Genomic DNA, 15,880 nt, shown 5'->3' on the forward strand with positions numbered 1-15,880 from the left:
GGGGGGGGGGGGGGGTAGGGAGCCGACCCGCTGCAGCGGGGGCGCGGACAGACCCCGCCTACAACGACCGGTGGGCGGGGCGGCGGCGGGGCGGCGCATGCGCGTTGGGGCTTGTTTGTCAGCGGGCTTATAAGGCGGGACCGGCGGCGGCTCCGGTAGCGCCTTTGTGGGGAGAGAACCGGCAACAGCGGCCGGGCCTCCCCGCCCGCCCGCCCCCCCCCCCCCCCACCCGCCCCCCCCCCCAACCCGCGCCGGTTGGGCTGGGGCCGGGGCTCCCTGCCGTCCCCATGAGCGCGTTTTAAGGTACGTGCTGCCACCGTAGCTCTTCGCCCTGAGGGGTTTGGGGATATTTTTTTTTTTGAGGTGGGGGACTCTTCCTTTTTTTTTTTTTTTTTTTTTTCTTAAAGTCTATTTTTCTACTCTTTGCTATAAAATCATGGTGCTGGGGAAAGTAAAGAGTTTGACGATAAGCTTTGACTGTCTGAACGACAGCAATGTCCCCGTCTATTCCAGCGGGGACACAGTCTCAGGAAGGGTCAGTTTAGAAGTCACTGGGGAAATTAGGGTGAAATCGCTTAAAATCCACGCCAGGGGACATGCGAAAGTGCGTTGGACGGAATCGAGAAATGCTGGATCCAACACTGCCTATACACAGAACTACACTGAAGAAGTAGAGTATTTCACCCATAAGGACGTCCTGGTCGGCCACGAGAGAGGTAAGGGTCTGCCTTTATAATGCAGTTTGGGGTGGCTTTTTTTTATTTTTAGTGTTTTCGGGAAAAGGATGCATCTTTGCATCCCTGGTTCTTTTTTAACGGATGCAATTCGTTACCTTCCTGTTAAAGCTGCGGGAGATGGATCCGCACCGTGTCCGCAAGCAGGGCTGTGTTGATCTCCCTGCCCTTCAACACAGGCATTTATTAATACTTTCGGGGTTTTTTTAAATGGCATTACCGGTTTGGGGTGGGGGTTTTTTCACTAGTAACATTAGCAGGATTTGTTCCTTCGTGGGGGACATCGGTATAAAATCAAAGCCAGATAAGCAGTAAACGACTTTACTGGCAGCATCCAGGCAAATCCTGAAACACAATGAAGGCATAAAAACAGACTTTTTGACACATGTGGGGTTCTGCTTTCCGGGCAGAGAATGTGATGGGATTTTTAAGGATGGCTGCTTATTGGCCGCTAATAGATTCCCCGTGGCTTATTTTGACATGGCTATCGCCACCCCACGTGTAATTTTATATTTATTTTTTTTTCTAACCTTCTCCCGGGTAAATCTCTTCCATTTCCCTCGCCCCACCGCTCGGGAAGGGTGGGGGGGGTGGGGGGAACACCCCAATTTAAAGATGTGTCCAAAAAGCCCTGATGCCGAGCAATGAGGAGGGGGAGGAGGGCTGGAAGGGGGGTAGTTTGCGGTATGGGAGCATCCCTCCCCAAAACTGGGGAGGCGAGGACCTCCTGTTCTCTCCCCCCCCCCCCCCCCCCAAATTAGTGCCGTGGGCTGCAGGGGGTCCCCACTCTACGGACTGTACACACCCCCCCCACGGCAGCAGGCAGAAGGAGAGCAGCGAGGCCCAGTGTGTGTGTGTGTAGGGGTGTGTGTGGGATTTTTTGTGGGGTTTGGGGGTATTTCCCCCCCCCACACCCGAAGTTCGCAGCCTTTGTTCGAAGCGGTTCAATCCTGTTTGGGACCGGTCCGGGGGGGGGGGGGGGGGGGGGGGGGGGGGTTGCGCCGCCTGCTCCGCGCAGATTGGCCGCACGCGTCAGGTGGTGGCGATGACTTAATTCCCTAGCACAAGAAAATAATGTTAAAAACCGGTTATGTAATTTCGGTGCCGCTTGCTTTTCCTGGTTGGGTTTGGGGTTTTATTATTATTTTTTGTAAATAATGCCTGTTTACTGCGTGGATGGGATATTTCCCCTTCCTTTCGTTGGGGGGGGGATACCCCAAAATGTTAATTTCTGAAGAGCTCTGCCGGCAGAAGCGAGCCCATTCCCGAGCGTTTCTGACAGGAACGCTGCAGCAGAGCTGGGGGGGGGGGGGCTCTTTTTTTTTTGGTGTTTTAATTGACACCTCCACAGCTCGCTGACGGGGTGACTGAAGTGGCTCAAACCCCTCCTCACGCCGCCGCCTCAGAAATCACTCGCCCGAGCGAAAACTCGACGCACCTCCGGGTCGCGGGTGACAGAAGGGGTGCAGAGCCTCCGGTGGGGGGGGGTGGGGGTGTCGGAGAAGGGCCGCGTCCCATCAACCGCTACCGGCGCCCGCGTTTCACTCACTGCCCCCGGGCGCCGCTCCCCGGACCTGGCGATCCTAAACCCGGCCCCCCGCCCTCCCCCTGATTGGCCGGTCGGGGTTTGTTGGCCTGTTGCTAAGGCGATACCAGCCGCTGATTGGAGGAGCCGTTGGCCGCGGGGCGGTGAGGGGAGCAGGTTCTCCTGCCCGCACAGTCGGCGTGCGCCGGCAGCGCAACCCCCCACCCCCCCCCCCCCCCCCGACACACACACCCCACCCCAACCGCCTCCCCCGGGTGCGGGGAGCGAGCGCTCCCCTGAGGAGCCGGCGCGGGGGGGAAGCCCCTCTCCGAGGGCGGGACGCCCTGCCGCCAGTCACGTCCCCATCGCCCCCCACACACACACCGGTAACGTCCCCGGAGGGGTCTCGGCAGAAGGCGGTCGGCGCCCCGCCTTCCTTCCCTCCCTCCCTCAGCCGGCGGGGAGCGGAGCTGCTGAGCGAATTGCGGCGGGTGTAACGTATACCGTATGTATATGAGCGGCTGGCTGGGGATCCGCTCACGCCGGTTTAGGCCGGTCGGCTCCTGCTCCAGCCTGGCCCCTGATTGACAGCTCAGCACTTGTTTACCACAGCTCAGCCGCGGCCGCCCGGCTCGGCGGGACTGCTGAGCTGGCAGAAAAGGGGGGGTGGGGAAGGGGGGTGGGGGGGAGAACTGGTCTGTGAGGAGGAGGTGGCCGTGCGGGGACATGGAGACAACGCCAAAAGCCACGCTCCCCTTCTCTCTTTCTCTCTCAAAAAAAAAAAAAGACAAGCCACCCTCACGCTAATATACATTGTCTCGCCATTTCGGCGCGTTTTCCTGACATGTATTTCGTGACGCTGTGTGCTGAAGGTGCATTTGGTCGACAGCTTGCTGGTGGAGGCTTTTTGTTTTTTTTTTGTTTCGCCTTTTTTTTTAAAGATTTTTGTCGGCGTTTGCGGCGCACGACAGGAAGGGGAGCATCGGCATTTCTGTAGGACAATGGGAACTTAAAACCCTCCTGTGTGCCTGCCTACCTCCATTAATGCTTCAGACCATTAAGTATAAGAGAGTGCTTTTCACATTGTCTCCCTATGTATCCTTCTATTATTCCAGCCCTTTATATGTGCGAGGTGCTCAGTTATTTTTCTCTCAACTTTCTATTTTGATGGAGTCAGCATTTTTCTGGTCTTACGGTAATTATGTCAGAACAAACTGCAGATTTGTTGCAGTGCTTAAAGGCGTACAAGAAATCATGACCATAAATGAAGACTGGCTTTCTTGGTGGAGCCAGCAAATACCTGGATATTGCTGTCCAAGCAAGATCAAGTTAACCTGTCAAAAAAAAAAGTTTAGCGCTAGACAGCATTGATTGGGCAGCTTGCCATTTTCTGTGCCTCTGGTACTTTCCAGGTGGTGCCTGTACAACCTTTTTTTTTCCCCTCCCCTTTTTTTTTGTGATTAATTTGTGGACGCTCTTGCTGGGCAGGAGATAAAAGGAAGTTGAATTACTAAATTTAATCTTACACAGCAGACTTCATGCAGATTGCTTAATGCTGTTAAAGAGCCATCTCTATTTCATTTTAACTAAGAATCACAGTGGAAAGCATGATTTCCATTACAGGTCTTGCAGGCAGGCCTTGAAATGGCAGCAGTTACAACTGTGTCAGTGTTCAGAGGCAAGATCGTAAATGAAAGCAAATTAACCTCTGCTTCTCTGTAAGGTGAATCTGGCAATCCTGCCTACCCTTCTGTAGGTAGGATTTGTCCATGCATCCAGTAGTTAATGTGAATGGACCACAGACCTTTGCACCACATTCTCAAGTGCTGTAATGAGTGTGTAAATCCTTTTATTGTGAAAGAGAAGCCCATGTAATGTACAAAATGTGTACAGGTGGAATAGCATGTTGGTTTTTTCCCCTCCTAGATGATGACAATTCAGAAGAAGGCCTTCACACCATCCACTCGGGAAGGCACGAATATGCATTCAGCTTTGAGCTTCCACAGACGTAAGTGCCTGCATGCAGTCCTCGTGCCCTGCTGCCCACCCGCCTGAGCAAAACTCCTGCTGTGGGTGGAGGGGAAACCTTTTCAATGGTAGTAGGAATTGTGCTCTGACATGCAGTGGAGGACATAATCTCATTAAATTGAAGAGGTTGCTTTTAAACTGACACACGCTTCCTTTTCTTTTCATTTCCACAAACTGGGAGCTCATTGCTGCCCAGTTGCTCACTTCCTTTTGACCAAGTCTTACTGACTTACTAGGTCTTCCAGTATTTTACACCTTCCCAAGAGGAGGAAGAGGAATTTGAACCATTGCTGGAGTACTGCAGAGTGGCTGAGATACCTTCTAATCCAGCCAACAGTTTACTGGAGCCATGTAGGCTAGCAGAACTAGAGATAAGATCACAGCTGAATTGTTTGGGCTTAGTCTGGAACAGATGTGGCAAGTTTAACTACCTTTGAACAAAAGAGGAGGTTGTTCTAGTTTAAATAGGTTGTTTGCACCCAGGCTGGCCTTTATGCAGAAAGCTTGGATGGAAATAAGCAAAGGATGGGTGGATGAAGCAAGAAAAACTCTGATACCTAATCCCATTTGTCTCAGCAAAGGTGAAGCAGGAGTGAGAGCAGAAGTGTTAAGATAAAGATTGTTTCCACACACCCCTGAGTCTGAAATGTTTAATGTAGACATTGTGAATGGGAGATTTATACATAGAGGAGTTACCAATATGGAAATGAGCTAAAAATACAAGTTGCAATAAAATTAAGTACACTGGAACAGAGGGAGTCTCGACATGGATGGAAAAAGGAGCCTTTTGCTGTAAAAGGCAAGCAGTGAAGTCATTAAGGTTGAAAAAATTCGGCAGTGTTATGTGAAATAGCTCAGTACCTAATATTAAAGCTAATAAACCATCTGTTTATTAGAGGTGCTGGTTTTAGGAGAACCTGCAGATGATCAACACTTCTGTGTGTCAGTTTGAAAGTGAATAGCACCGGACTTTACAGTAGATCTTACAGGAACAGCGGATAACACATGTATGCATGGAGATTTTTAAAGACAACTTAGTGTTCTGAAAATCTCAACTACAAAAAGAAAGAAGGCTAATACCGCTGGAGTTGGAAGGGGCATTTAAATACAAAAAAAACCCCAAAACATGATACACAAATGTGAAATGCCTAGCTTGAAGTGAAGCAGATAGGCAGCAAGATATCACAAGCCTTGGCCAAAGCACAGGGTCTTTGTCTAAGTGACCTGAAGGAATAACTGTGAAACCAGCTGTTAATAATACTGAAAAAACAAAGGCTGGTATTAAAAGACTGAAGTTTGACACTGCTTACTTATTCGTTATTTTGTGCTCATAGAATACTTTCAAAATTTACTTAAACTAAAGAGCAACAGTGGAAAGCAAGGCGATGCACACTGGCCTTACTGATTTTTGCCCTAAAGAGTATGGGACAGGATGAAATATTAAAGACTGATTAGAAAATCCTTTCATTTGGATTATTAGGGAAATAAAATAAACATCTCAGATGTGCAAGGCTAGTAGTATTCCCCATGGAAGATACAGGGGGTTTGCAAATAATTTCTATATTACAATATATTCAAAATATAGTATAATAGGAGAAAATGACTTGTGTAAAAATAAGTTACAGAAAACTACTGTTAATTGGAGATAAATGGAATATAAAGATCTTCTGTCTTTCATTTTATGATGTTGCAGGAAAAAAAGGTGATGCTGAAAGGTTTGGAGATCCTTTGCACATCGTTTTGCCTCCAGCTCCCAAAAAGGACTACTTTCATCTGTCAAAAGTTCAGAGCAGAATAGGCTTGATGTTTTTATGTATATATATGCTTATAAATGTACAGCCATATACAATATAAATGTTTTAAGCTGGTCTTGTCAGGGTAGAGGAAGATTAGAAGGTACTCAAAATAGCCTCTCTCTTCAGAACTCAAAATATTTACTCTGCTTAAGGTGAAAAAAACCTACAAAAGTGCTGAGTTACAGCTAAAATTAATCTGACATTGAGATACCAGCCAAGTGGACAATAGACAATGATTTACAAAATACAGTATCCAAAACAATAATTGGTTGATGCTAATGCTAATTTTAAGTTGGTAGTCCTAATTTGGCCTTAAAAGGGCATGCTTTACTCCAGAGTTGAAAGTGGCCTCTTCAAGTTTAAAGGAACTGTGTACCCTCCTGGCTTTTTCTAGTACAATTATTAAATTGATTTTTAAAATCTCTGCAAAACTGTGGTAGGATGAATTGGAGATAATTTTTTTCCTCTGATCTTTAATCTTGAATTTTGCTGAGGGATGGAAACTTTGCAAATAAGTTACGCTGCATTAAATACTATAATGCATTAAAAATGCCATTCTACATACTAATCCCTAATCTGATCAATTGTATCATTATTGGACAGAAAGACATTACTCAATTTTGACCTTTGTGTCCTGCACAGACCACTTGCTACCTCATTCGAAGGCAGACATGGCAGTGTGCGCTATTGGGTGAAAGCCGAATTGCATAGGCCTTGGTTTCTACCAGTAAAATTAAAGAAGGAATTTACAGTCTTTGAACATATAGATATCAACACTCCTTCATTACTGGTAAGAATTGACAGAATTACTCATTCTTTGTTTCTGGCATAAAAACAATGAAGTATAATAACTGAAACAATATCCACATCTAATTTTACCTAATATTTATTTGCTAGTGTAGTTACAGCTGATCTTTTAAGTACTACATCAGTTCAGCAGCTCTGTAACTACTGGTATTTTGAAAGCTATGTTTTCCTGTACTTGGAGTTTCTTTACTTCTAAGATATGTAAAAAGGCTTTGTCAATTTAAATTGGTAATACTAAATTGTAAAACATCACTGAGAATGAAAATTCTGAGAGCTGTTCCTCTTTGATTTTGAATAATCTGTGGAAGGAACAGTGAAATGTGAAAGAATACTACAGTGAGAGACTGCTAACTTAAAAATGCAAAGTAAAAAATGTACTGGCCTGCATAATTGATAATTTCCATATAGATGGTTTTCTACCAATGGGGGGAAATTATCACAAATCTGTATAATAATTTCTGAAATGTCATTTCATTAAAATACTTTCAGTATCACATCTGCTTTCAATGAGGTTCTGATTTCAATTTGGCCTAAAATTCCTTTTCTTTTTCTCCTCCTCTTCCTCAAATTCTAATCTACGGAGGGGGAAAAAAACCTCAAAGTCCATTGAAATAGGTTTCTTTTGTGTATGGGTGAAAAATCAGACTTGCAAAGGGACATTGGCCTTGTGCAAATTCCATTAAAATCAAAGGACTCCCATTTGACTTCAGTGGTCTTTCAATCAAGTCCTAAGTCCTGAAATAAAAAAATAATGAAGTCTGTTTAATATAGATGAAATGGGGTCATTCCAGAGCAGAGGAAATAGCAGGAGTCAAGGTTATAGTACTTTAGCTTAGTTGTTGTTTCTGAAATGCAATGTACTTGAGAGATGTTCTAGTTTACTGATAAATGAAAAGCTCTGCTAACTATATGTTGGGGTAATGTAGGCTATAAAGCCTTTTCTTAAGTTATACAATATTTATGTGTAAAAACTGTTTTAAATCTGACTGTAGTATGGAAATGTAGCAGAAAAAGCAGTGTTAATGAGTAGTGGGATTAGAATAAAGCTTATATCTGCACAGTGCTGTTTAAATTCCTTGAGGTTTTTCTTCCTCCAAATAAAACTAGCTATGTATATCAAAATAATAAGTATATTATGAAGATAACTTTCTGTGCTGATCAAAACAGATAAAGAGATTCATGGAACTCTTAATGAAAATGAGCAATGTTGTTCTTTTCTTGCAGTCACCCCAAGCAGGCACAAAAGAAAAGACTCTCTGTTGTTGGTTTTGTACCTCAGGCCCCATATCCTTAAGTGCCAAAATTGAAAGGAAGGGCTACACCCCAGGTACGTAACAGAAGTAATTATAGGAAATGTTTTTCCTTCCCTTTTAAAACAACAGTTTGTGCTTGCTGCTTTTATAGAAATGAAATATTTAAACTGTTCTGACACCTCAGTCTGCATTCAGCAATTGTCTTGATCTTCTCTTAACTGTGACTAATTTTGTTAACTAATGCTAGCTGTGTCTCCAAATTGTTGAAGGACAGCTGCTTCTATGAGACCTGTACATTTTTCTTTTAGATTTGCTCATGGTGGGCCTATTCCTGTTGGCGTCAGTGGATGTTTGTGAGGGTAGAGCATTGCTAGCAGCATCTAGTGCGTTATAACAGAATGTGGCAATTTGCTGTAAGCTGCCTTGTAAATGTAAAGAGAATGTGAAATTCTGTTTTGTTTCAGGTGAATCAATTCAGATCTTTGCTGAGATTGAGAACTGCTCTTCCCGTGTGGTGGTGCCAAAGGCAGCCATTTACCAAACACAGGCATTTTATGCCAAAGGGAAAATGAAGGAAGTCAAACAGCTTGTTGCCAACCTGCGTGGGGAATCCTTGTCATCTGGCAAAACAGAAACCTGGAATGGCAAACAGTTGAAAATTCCACCTGTTTCCCCTTCGATCCTCGACTGTAGTATAATCCGTGTGGAGTATTCGCTGATGGTATGTATGTTGGATGGTGTGCTTCACTTGAGCACGAGTAGTTTCCATCATTTCTTGCAAATGGCTAACAAAGTGTTCCATGCCAACTAGTTACAAAAGAAATAGATATTCTATTATTAGTGTCCTGACAGGAGTTCTGTAAATAAATTCAGTTTAAATCATGCATGTTCTTCAAACGGTTATGGAGTGCCAGCTGAGAAAACATGTTACAAGTAAGCAACAGTTCCATGTGAGGGCTCATGTTAAGAATCCTGAGCTGCTTTTGGCTCGGGGAGCTTTTTTGCTCCACAGGGGCTTTGGCCCTAAAACAGACAATGAGAAACTTAAGTTCCTCATGGAAAATGCTGTGGAAACTTAGTCTAATCATTACGAACTGCTTATACACCTCTTTGTTGTTCTTTAGGTATATGTTGATATTCCAGGCGCCATGGATTTATTCCTTAACTTGCCACTGGTCATTGGTACCATTCCTCTACACCCATTTGGTAGCAGAACATCAAGTGTGAGCAGCCAGTGTAGCATGAACATGAATTGGCTTGGTCTGACGTTGCCTGAAAGACCAGAAGGTAACTTGACAATACAAATACCAATCAGTTTGCTAGTCTTGTTTTGATTTTTGTCTGCTTTATTCATTGCTATCGTGCAAACAGATCCAAATTATATTCTTCATAATAAATCCCACAGGAAATCCCTTGTGGGTGTTTCCTTGCCACCTGCTTGTTCTCTGTAGAAGAACAGAGTTCCCTCCCTGCCTTCCTCTCTCAAGGACAAGCAATGAAGTGCCAGCTGCTTGGAAGCTGGCACAAGTGAAAACACAGGATGCCATTGTTTGTACCTGTTAAGAATGAATTCTGCCTCCAGTATCCCAATTGCATCCTTGGTTATAAGGCATTGTAACCTGTCAAAATAGCAGTTTGTGGTGTCCTTTAGCAGCCTTGGTAGCCAAGGCTTTGTGAAAAGCTAATGTAATTCATTTCAGTCGGAAATACCTCTTGTGAAAGGAGAAACTCTGTGTCTCCTTCCCTTTGTTTTCATACATCTAATAAACATAACTTTTTTTATGCACAAGTCCCAGACTTACGTGTGTGGAGTCCAGAGGAATGCAATGTTCTATCATTCCTACCTGTGCAGAAATTTAGCATTCTGGGTATGCTTTAAATTTCAAGGAGATAATTAGGCCACAATAAGCAGTGGTCAGTCCGCTCTTGGATTTGAGCATAACCTTACAATAAAACAAAGCAGCCTACCCTCCTTTTCATGTTTAATAACTGTTAAAAAGTCACTGAAGTAAATTACCTACTGTAATTTACGTACTGTACCTACCTACTGTACATTTTACAATGATAGAAGTTTAATATTTATCATGTTACATATTTAGGCACGTGTAAGAACTTGTTTGAACTGCATGTGCCTTTTTCCCTGCAGCACCTCCTAGCTATGCAGAAGTGGTCACGGAGGAACAAAGACAGTCCAGCCTTGCACCCATAGGTGCTTGTGATGACTTTGAGAGAGCGCTTCCAGGACCATTGTTTGCATATATCCAGGAGTTCCGTTTTCTGCCTCCACCGCTCTATTCAGAAGTAGGTACCTCAGACAGAACATGATTAATTTGCTGCTTTTCTGGATTCTGTCTTGTGGAATAAATGTAGAAAGCTGTTTCTCCTTCCTAAAACTCAGGAGAAATCATTAAAATGATGAACAGGGGATAGGGTGACTTCATTTTGGCAAAGTGCAGGTGAACTGCATCAAGAGTTTTCAGGATTCTTCACAATTCTGATGCTTTGTAGAAATTTCCAAATTGTTGTCTACCCTCTTAGCAACTTCATTAAAATCTTACATTACATATACAATATATTGTATTGGTTAACACCAACATTTTGGGTCTATAGATGCACAGCATAGTAATGTTTTTCAGCTCTGCTGCTTTCTAAAACTACTGTGCATTTTTGGTTCTGTGTATGCAGTGCCTTCAGAGGTTCCATGTAGAGAAGTTACAAAGGTAGTCTTTCTGACTTCTCAAACATCCCTGGCTGCATTTTTAATTCTGTGAAAGCCACTCAATAACCATGACATAACTTCAAAAGCTTTCCAGCTCCATATTTTTCAGGAAAAAGCAGTGGTATTGGACAGAAGTTAGTGTCCTTTAGCTACATGTTGCCTGAATTCACCCTCTTGATTTTTTCTTCTCCTCCTGAAGCACTGATCTGCTACTGAGTGGGCAGAGAGTAGCATGGTTTTTGTGTGCTGGAGAATTCGCTGAGGACTCTTCCATAACCCTAGAATACAACTTAAGTCCTTTTCCTTTTAAGTACTTAAAGATTTAGAAAGAAGGCTTTTTTGTCCTCCAAAAAATGGTTATATAAAATCAGCTGATAAGAATGTTGACTAAACTACATACTGTACGCTTTAACAATTCTTACTGTCCAGTTTTGGAGACTGAAGTTAGCAGGTTATTACCCTTCTTCCTTTTGTAGAAAGGAAGAAGAGGTAAGGTGTGGAACATGGAAACCTCTAAGACATTTTATGGGGTGTATGAGGATGAATTTCTTGTAAATTAAAAGTAGGATGACTTTCTACAATATTTGTGTCTTTTGAAGCAAAACATCTTCTGAAATCAATTAAATATTTTAAGTCACATTCCTAGTGATGAGTTATCTTTTACTGTCCAGTAAACAATTGAAGATCCCTGTGCTACTAAAGTAGATTTTTTCAAGTTTTTTTAGTTCCTTGTGCTTAGCCTTAAATTACCATAAACCTGTAGTTTAAAATTTTCCACTAAGTTACTAATCTTTCATTCAAAGTTTTGTATAATTGACTAGAGGTTTTTCAGTTATTTTAATAACCTTTGGATTGGGAATGACATTTATCACTATGATTGTCTTAAACTTGTCAGTTTTGCTGGGGCTTTGTTGGGATTGGTTTGTTTCTAGCAATTTACTCTAAAAATGCCTTGGTTTTTTTCTTTTTGTTCTTTTTTCCCCTCTTTTGGTTAGATTGATCCAAACCCAGATCAGCCCACAGATGACAGACCATCTTGCCCCTCTCGTTGAAGGAATCAATAAAAAGCTGACTTGACTCGGGTTTTGAATCATACCTGCCGTGTTGAAGGTCAAGGCATCATAGTGGAGACACACTTTCAAAGAAGTGGTTTTGCTCTTGCCTGTATGGTGAATAAGTGAAAACAACCTGTGATCATGCTCTGAAGCCTACAGTGTCACTGTAGGACTGCTCCACATGCTTGAAGACCTGAGCTTTCCCACCTCCCCCCCACCCCCCCCCTTAAATACTGGCACATACTAGGAGCAGCCTTACTAACCTACAGTCATGTGTGTCAAAACACTCAAACCACATTGTAAGAGAGGGATGGTTTCCCCTTAATGGTTTGGAAATTTGCACATGCTCATTGCTTACGTTGTGCGGTTCTGTGTCACTACAGCTTTTTCTCATTTATGCCGGACTGTTATTACCCCCCCTTCTTGTTTGTGGTCCGCACAATAAGGAGCAAAAGAAAGCTTTGGCAAAAAAAAAACAGCAACAGACTTTGACAAATGCACTGACTTTCCTTTTTTTAATTTAATGTAGCCTGGACTTTACCTGCATATGCACATGCTCAGAATTGTCCTAGTAGGCTGATCATGTATCACCTCTTCAGCTTGGATCCTATTGTGGATTTATTTACAAACATCAAATGCCTTCAAGCCAATTCTTCTTGCTGTATGTTTTGCAGCCTACTGTAGTAGATAAGCAACAGATGTGGGGATAGGGTGGGGGGTGGAGAGCTGATAGAAGCTAATAGACTTCATCAAGATTGTATATCTTCCTGATTTCTTTTTGAGAATTTGTTGCCTTTCTACTATTACCACAAAGCAGCATTTTGTTACAGACTGCCTAAAAATCACTTAATCTCAGGTGAACTCATCACTTGCCAAACTGTTGGAATGCTATTTGTTTTGTTACGTTGCACTGTTGAGTTACTTCTCTTTTGTTTTGTGTTTGTGTTTTGTTTTTGTTCTTTATTCGAGAGGGGGATCTGGAATAGGGACATACACAAAAGTTACAAAACCCACCCACATTCCCATTTCTCTTTCTACATTACAAAAAAATGTTCAAGTTGTGAAGCTTTAAAAAAAGAAAAAAAAAAAAAAGGCACAAATGAAAGCACCACCAGCAGCCACCAGCTCATCCTGAAAAGAATTTTAAAAGGAAATAGTCATACACTGTCTAGGTTTCATAGACAGATTGATATCTCAAGTAGTAGGGATGGGAAGGGAAAGCAAATTTATTTTTATATATAGTTACCTAATCACCAAAAATTCTATATGTAATGAGTCTCTAGTAGAAAGTATATTTCAAACTGCAGGAAAAGCTTGGACTATGCGAAGAGCTCAGTTTGTGCACTTTGTATTATTTTCAGGGTTTATGATACTGTAAACATAGTAAGACTAGAAGTAATAATTAAACTGGGCAAGATCAGTGTTACCAGCCATACTCAGTTAGCTAGAATTGCTTCGATGATTGCATCTTCTGTGGTACTCTCAAGAGCTTTAAAACAAACAGAACAGTGAATTTTACCATATTTTCATTCAGAATGCAAGAAATTCCATGGAAAGAGCACTCGCCCTTGAGTGTGCCCTAAGGAAGAAAAGAGTGCAATGGAGCTATTAGATGTGCTAACACAAATAACAGCACTTACATGCTAGAGATTTACAACAAAAGTCAACTTTCCTTTTCAGAAACCATGTAACACAGACCATTGACAAAGGGACATGCTTCTGGTGTTGAAGACTTAAATCAAGATGTAATCCATCAAGTATCTATCTCCTTGTGCAATAAAAGAGCTCAGAAGGGAGCAGGAGAGGGGAGGCTGTTGTTTCTGCGGGGTGCTCTTTCTTAAAAACATCTGCCTTGCTTTTAAGGCTTCATAAATGCGACAAAGTAGGCTTTTCCATAAGTGGCCTTTATGAGAACATGAACAGTAATTCATGTTTCAAAAATGACAACAGGGTGATAAAATATAAATGAGTCGCGTTTTAAGTGATTCAGTTAAAAGGCTTGAGCTTTGAGCAAGAATATTGGATGAGAAGGAAATTGGGTGATGTCTTATGTTATTAGGCCAATTTTGTGAATGTCCCTTCCCTCTGCCCTCTCCAACTAGACAATTATAAAAGCTGATGGGATCGTTGGCATAAAAGGGCATTTGGTGGTTTTACTTTTTTTTCCTTTTTTGTTACTTTAACAGACTAGGGAACAATTGCTGATATACATAGCATTAAAGTACTTACCACAATATAATGGAAAACTGCATATGAAGCAGGATTGACCAATATCGTAGTAATTGAGATGGCATCACAGCCTTTGTGATTAGAGTGAAAAATTCTGTAACTTTTATCAAATAAAGACTTTATGTTTAAATTACGTTGGTAGTTGTTCAGAGGCATTACTCTTCCACAAGTATTGGTCAATTCTCAGCATTACAAAACATGAGGTTCACAGCTGTAGCCCAGTATTTGATATAGAATTCTGATCTGAATTAGGAAAAAGTAAGTAAAATCCAAACATTAGAGAAACAAAGTGCAATATTAAATGTTTGCTTTATAGATTATATTCTATGGCTGTTTGTACTTTTTTTGTTTTTAGTTTTGGTGCTGAATATGTCCTTGTAGACTCTGTTTCAAGAAAACTATGTGGAAAACAGTTTAATTTTTCCTATTGCTCTTCCTCGTGGAAAATAAACTTTTTTGTAAAAAAAAAAAAAAAAAAAAAACCTTTACATGTTAACAACTTATTATACATGACCCAAATAGTTTATTCGGAGTATGTCTATGTATAAAATCCTAACCACAAGGATCACATAATACGGAACTTAATACAGGAACGCATGTAGTACCTGTCTCAAACTAGGTAGGGAAAAGCTATTTCTAGAACCCAAGCACCACCAAGTCCAGTGTCGGCACCCTTGGTCCTTTTTATTTACATCGGTGACCTTTCGGGGCTGGGTCCCAGATGGGAAACTACAGCTTCCTCCTTGGGGAAGTGCCAGGAACGGGCGGGACCAGGCATGCTTTTCCAGGACACCGTCTTTGTCTGTCACTGCAGCTGTGGTGACCCTCGTTCGAGGCGTCTGGTCCCTTCCGTGAGATGGGGCTGGGGTCGCAGGGAGGGGACGAGACTTGTTTTGGTGGGGATGGGAGGAAGTAGGGGTAGGGGAGTGACCGAATCCAAAGGTCTGGCGTGCAGCTGGAGCTGCGGGAGGTGGTCTGGAGGAGGTGGTCTGCAGGAGGTTCCCGTTGCCGTTCCCTCGGGAGCTGCGGCGTGACCAGGAGCTGAAGATGTCCACCTGCGATGTATTCGCGGAGCTCCCCAGCGAGCCAGCGGCGAGGCACTGCCTCCGGCTTCCGCATACCGCGCACAGCTGAACCTCTGACAAAACGGATTGTCGTCATCCTTCGGTATCAACGTGTCGTTTGACCTAAGAGAAGGTTCAGCGGGCAAGCAGCCAGGGGCTCGGGTGGCCGGCCCGCCCCGTTGCTCTCGGCTGGCGTTCAGGGAGCGGGGACCACTGCGTTCCCGTAGTACGTACCCTCGGTTTAATGGTGCAGCTGGCTAGGCGGACAGCCCAAACGTCTGGTCCAGTGCCATATGTGATACAAACAGGAGGACCTCGCTCTCTGAAACGGAGCGTTTCAGTTTAATTTCGAGCTTGTTATGATAGAGAATGCAGGCAGACTTCTTAGGGGGTTTCCCCCCCCCCATTAATAACACTGTTAATCATTTCTGCCTGAGTTCTGGTTCAAACCACTAAGAAACAAAAATGCTTGTCTCTCATTTTGCTCATGTAGTTGAAGCTCTTTCATAGCTGAGCGACAAGATTCTTTTTCTAATACCTGCACAAAGTAACCAAGTTTCTAATGCTATGTGGCAATGTTAGAATTTAAATTAGCATCATTTAAGGGACACACACTTGAAGCAGTTCTGTGCAACATGTCCTTCAAATCTCACATTTTTAGACCACCACC

The 15,880-nt window shown here is 43.1% G+C and overlaps 1 protein-coding gene across 1 annotated transcript; it reads left to right on the top strand.

Moving 5' to 3' along the window:
* Positions 1-214: 214 nt before the first annotated feature.
* ARRDC3 (arrestin domain containing 3) lies at positions 215-14,466 on the top strand. Its single transcript, XM_049794466.1, has 8 exons — positions 215-716; positions 4,186-4,267; positions 6,726-6,873; positions 8,115-8,217; positions 8,608-8,864; positions 9,268-9,430; positions 10,290-10,444; positions 11,858-14,466. The coding sequence occupies exons 1-8, from the start codon at positions 437-439 to the stop codon at positions 11,912-11,914; spliced, it is 1,245 nt and encodes a 414-aa protein (XP_049650423.1). The 5' UTR covers positions 215-436; the 3' UTR covers positions 11,915-14,466.
* The last annotated feature ends 1,414 nt before the right edge of the window (positions 14,467-15,880 follow it).

The sequence above is a fragment of the Accipiter gentilis genome, chromosome Z, assembly GCF_929443795.1.
Source record: "Accipiter gentilis chromosome Z, bAccGen1.1, whole genome shotgun sequence".
Lineage (NCBI taxonomy): Eukaryota > Metazoa > Chordata > Aves > Accipitriformes > Accipitridae > Astur > Astur gentilis.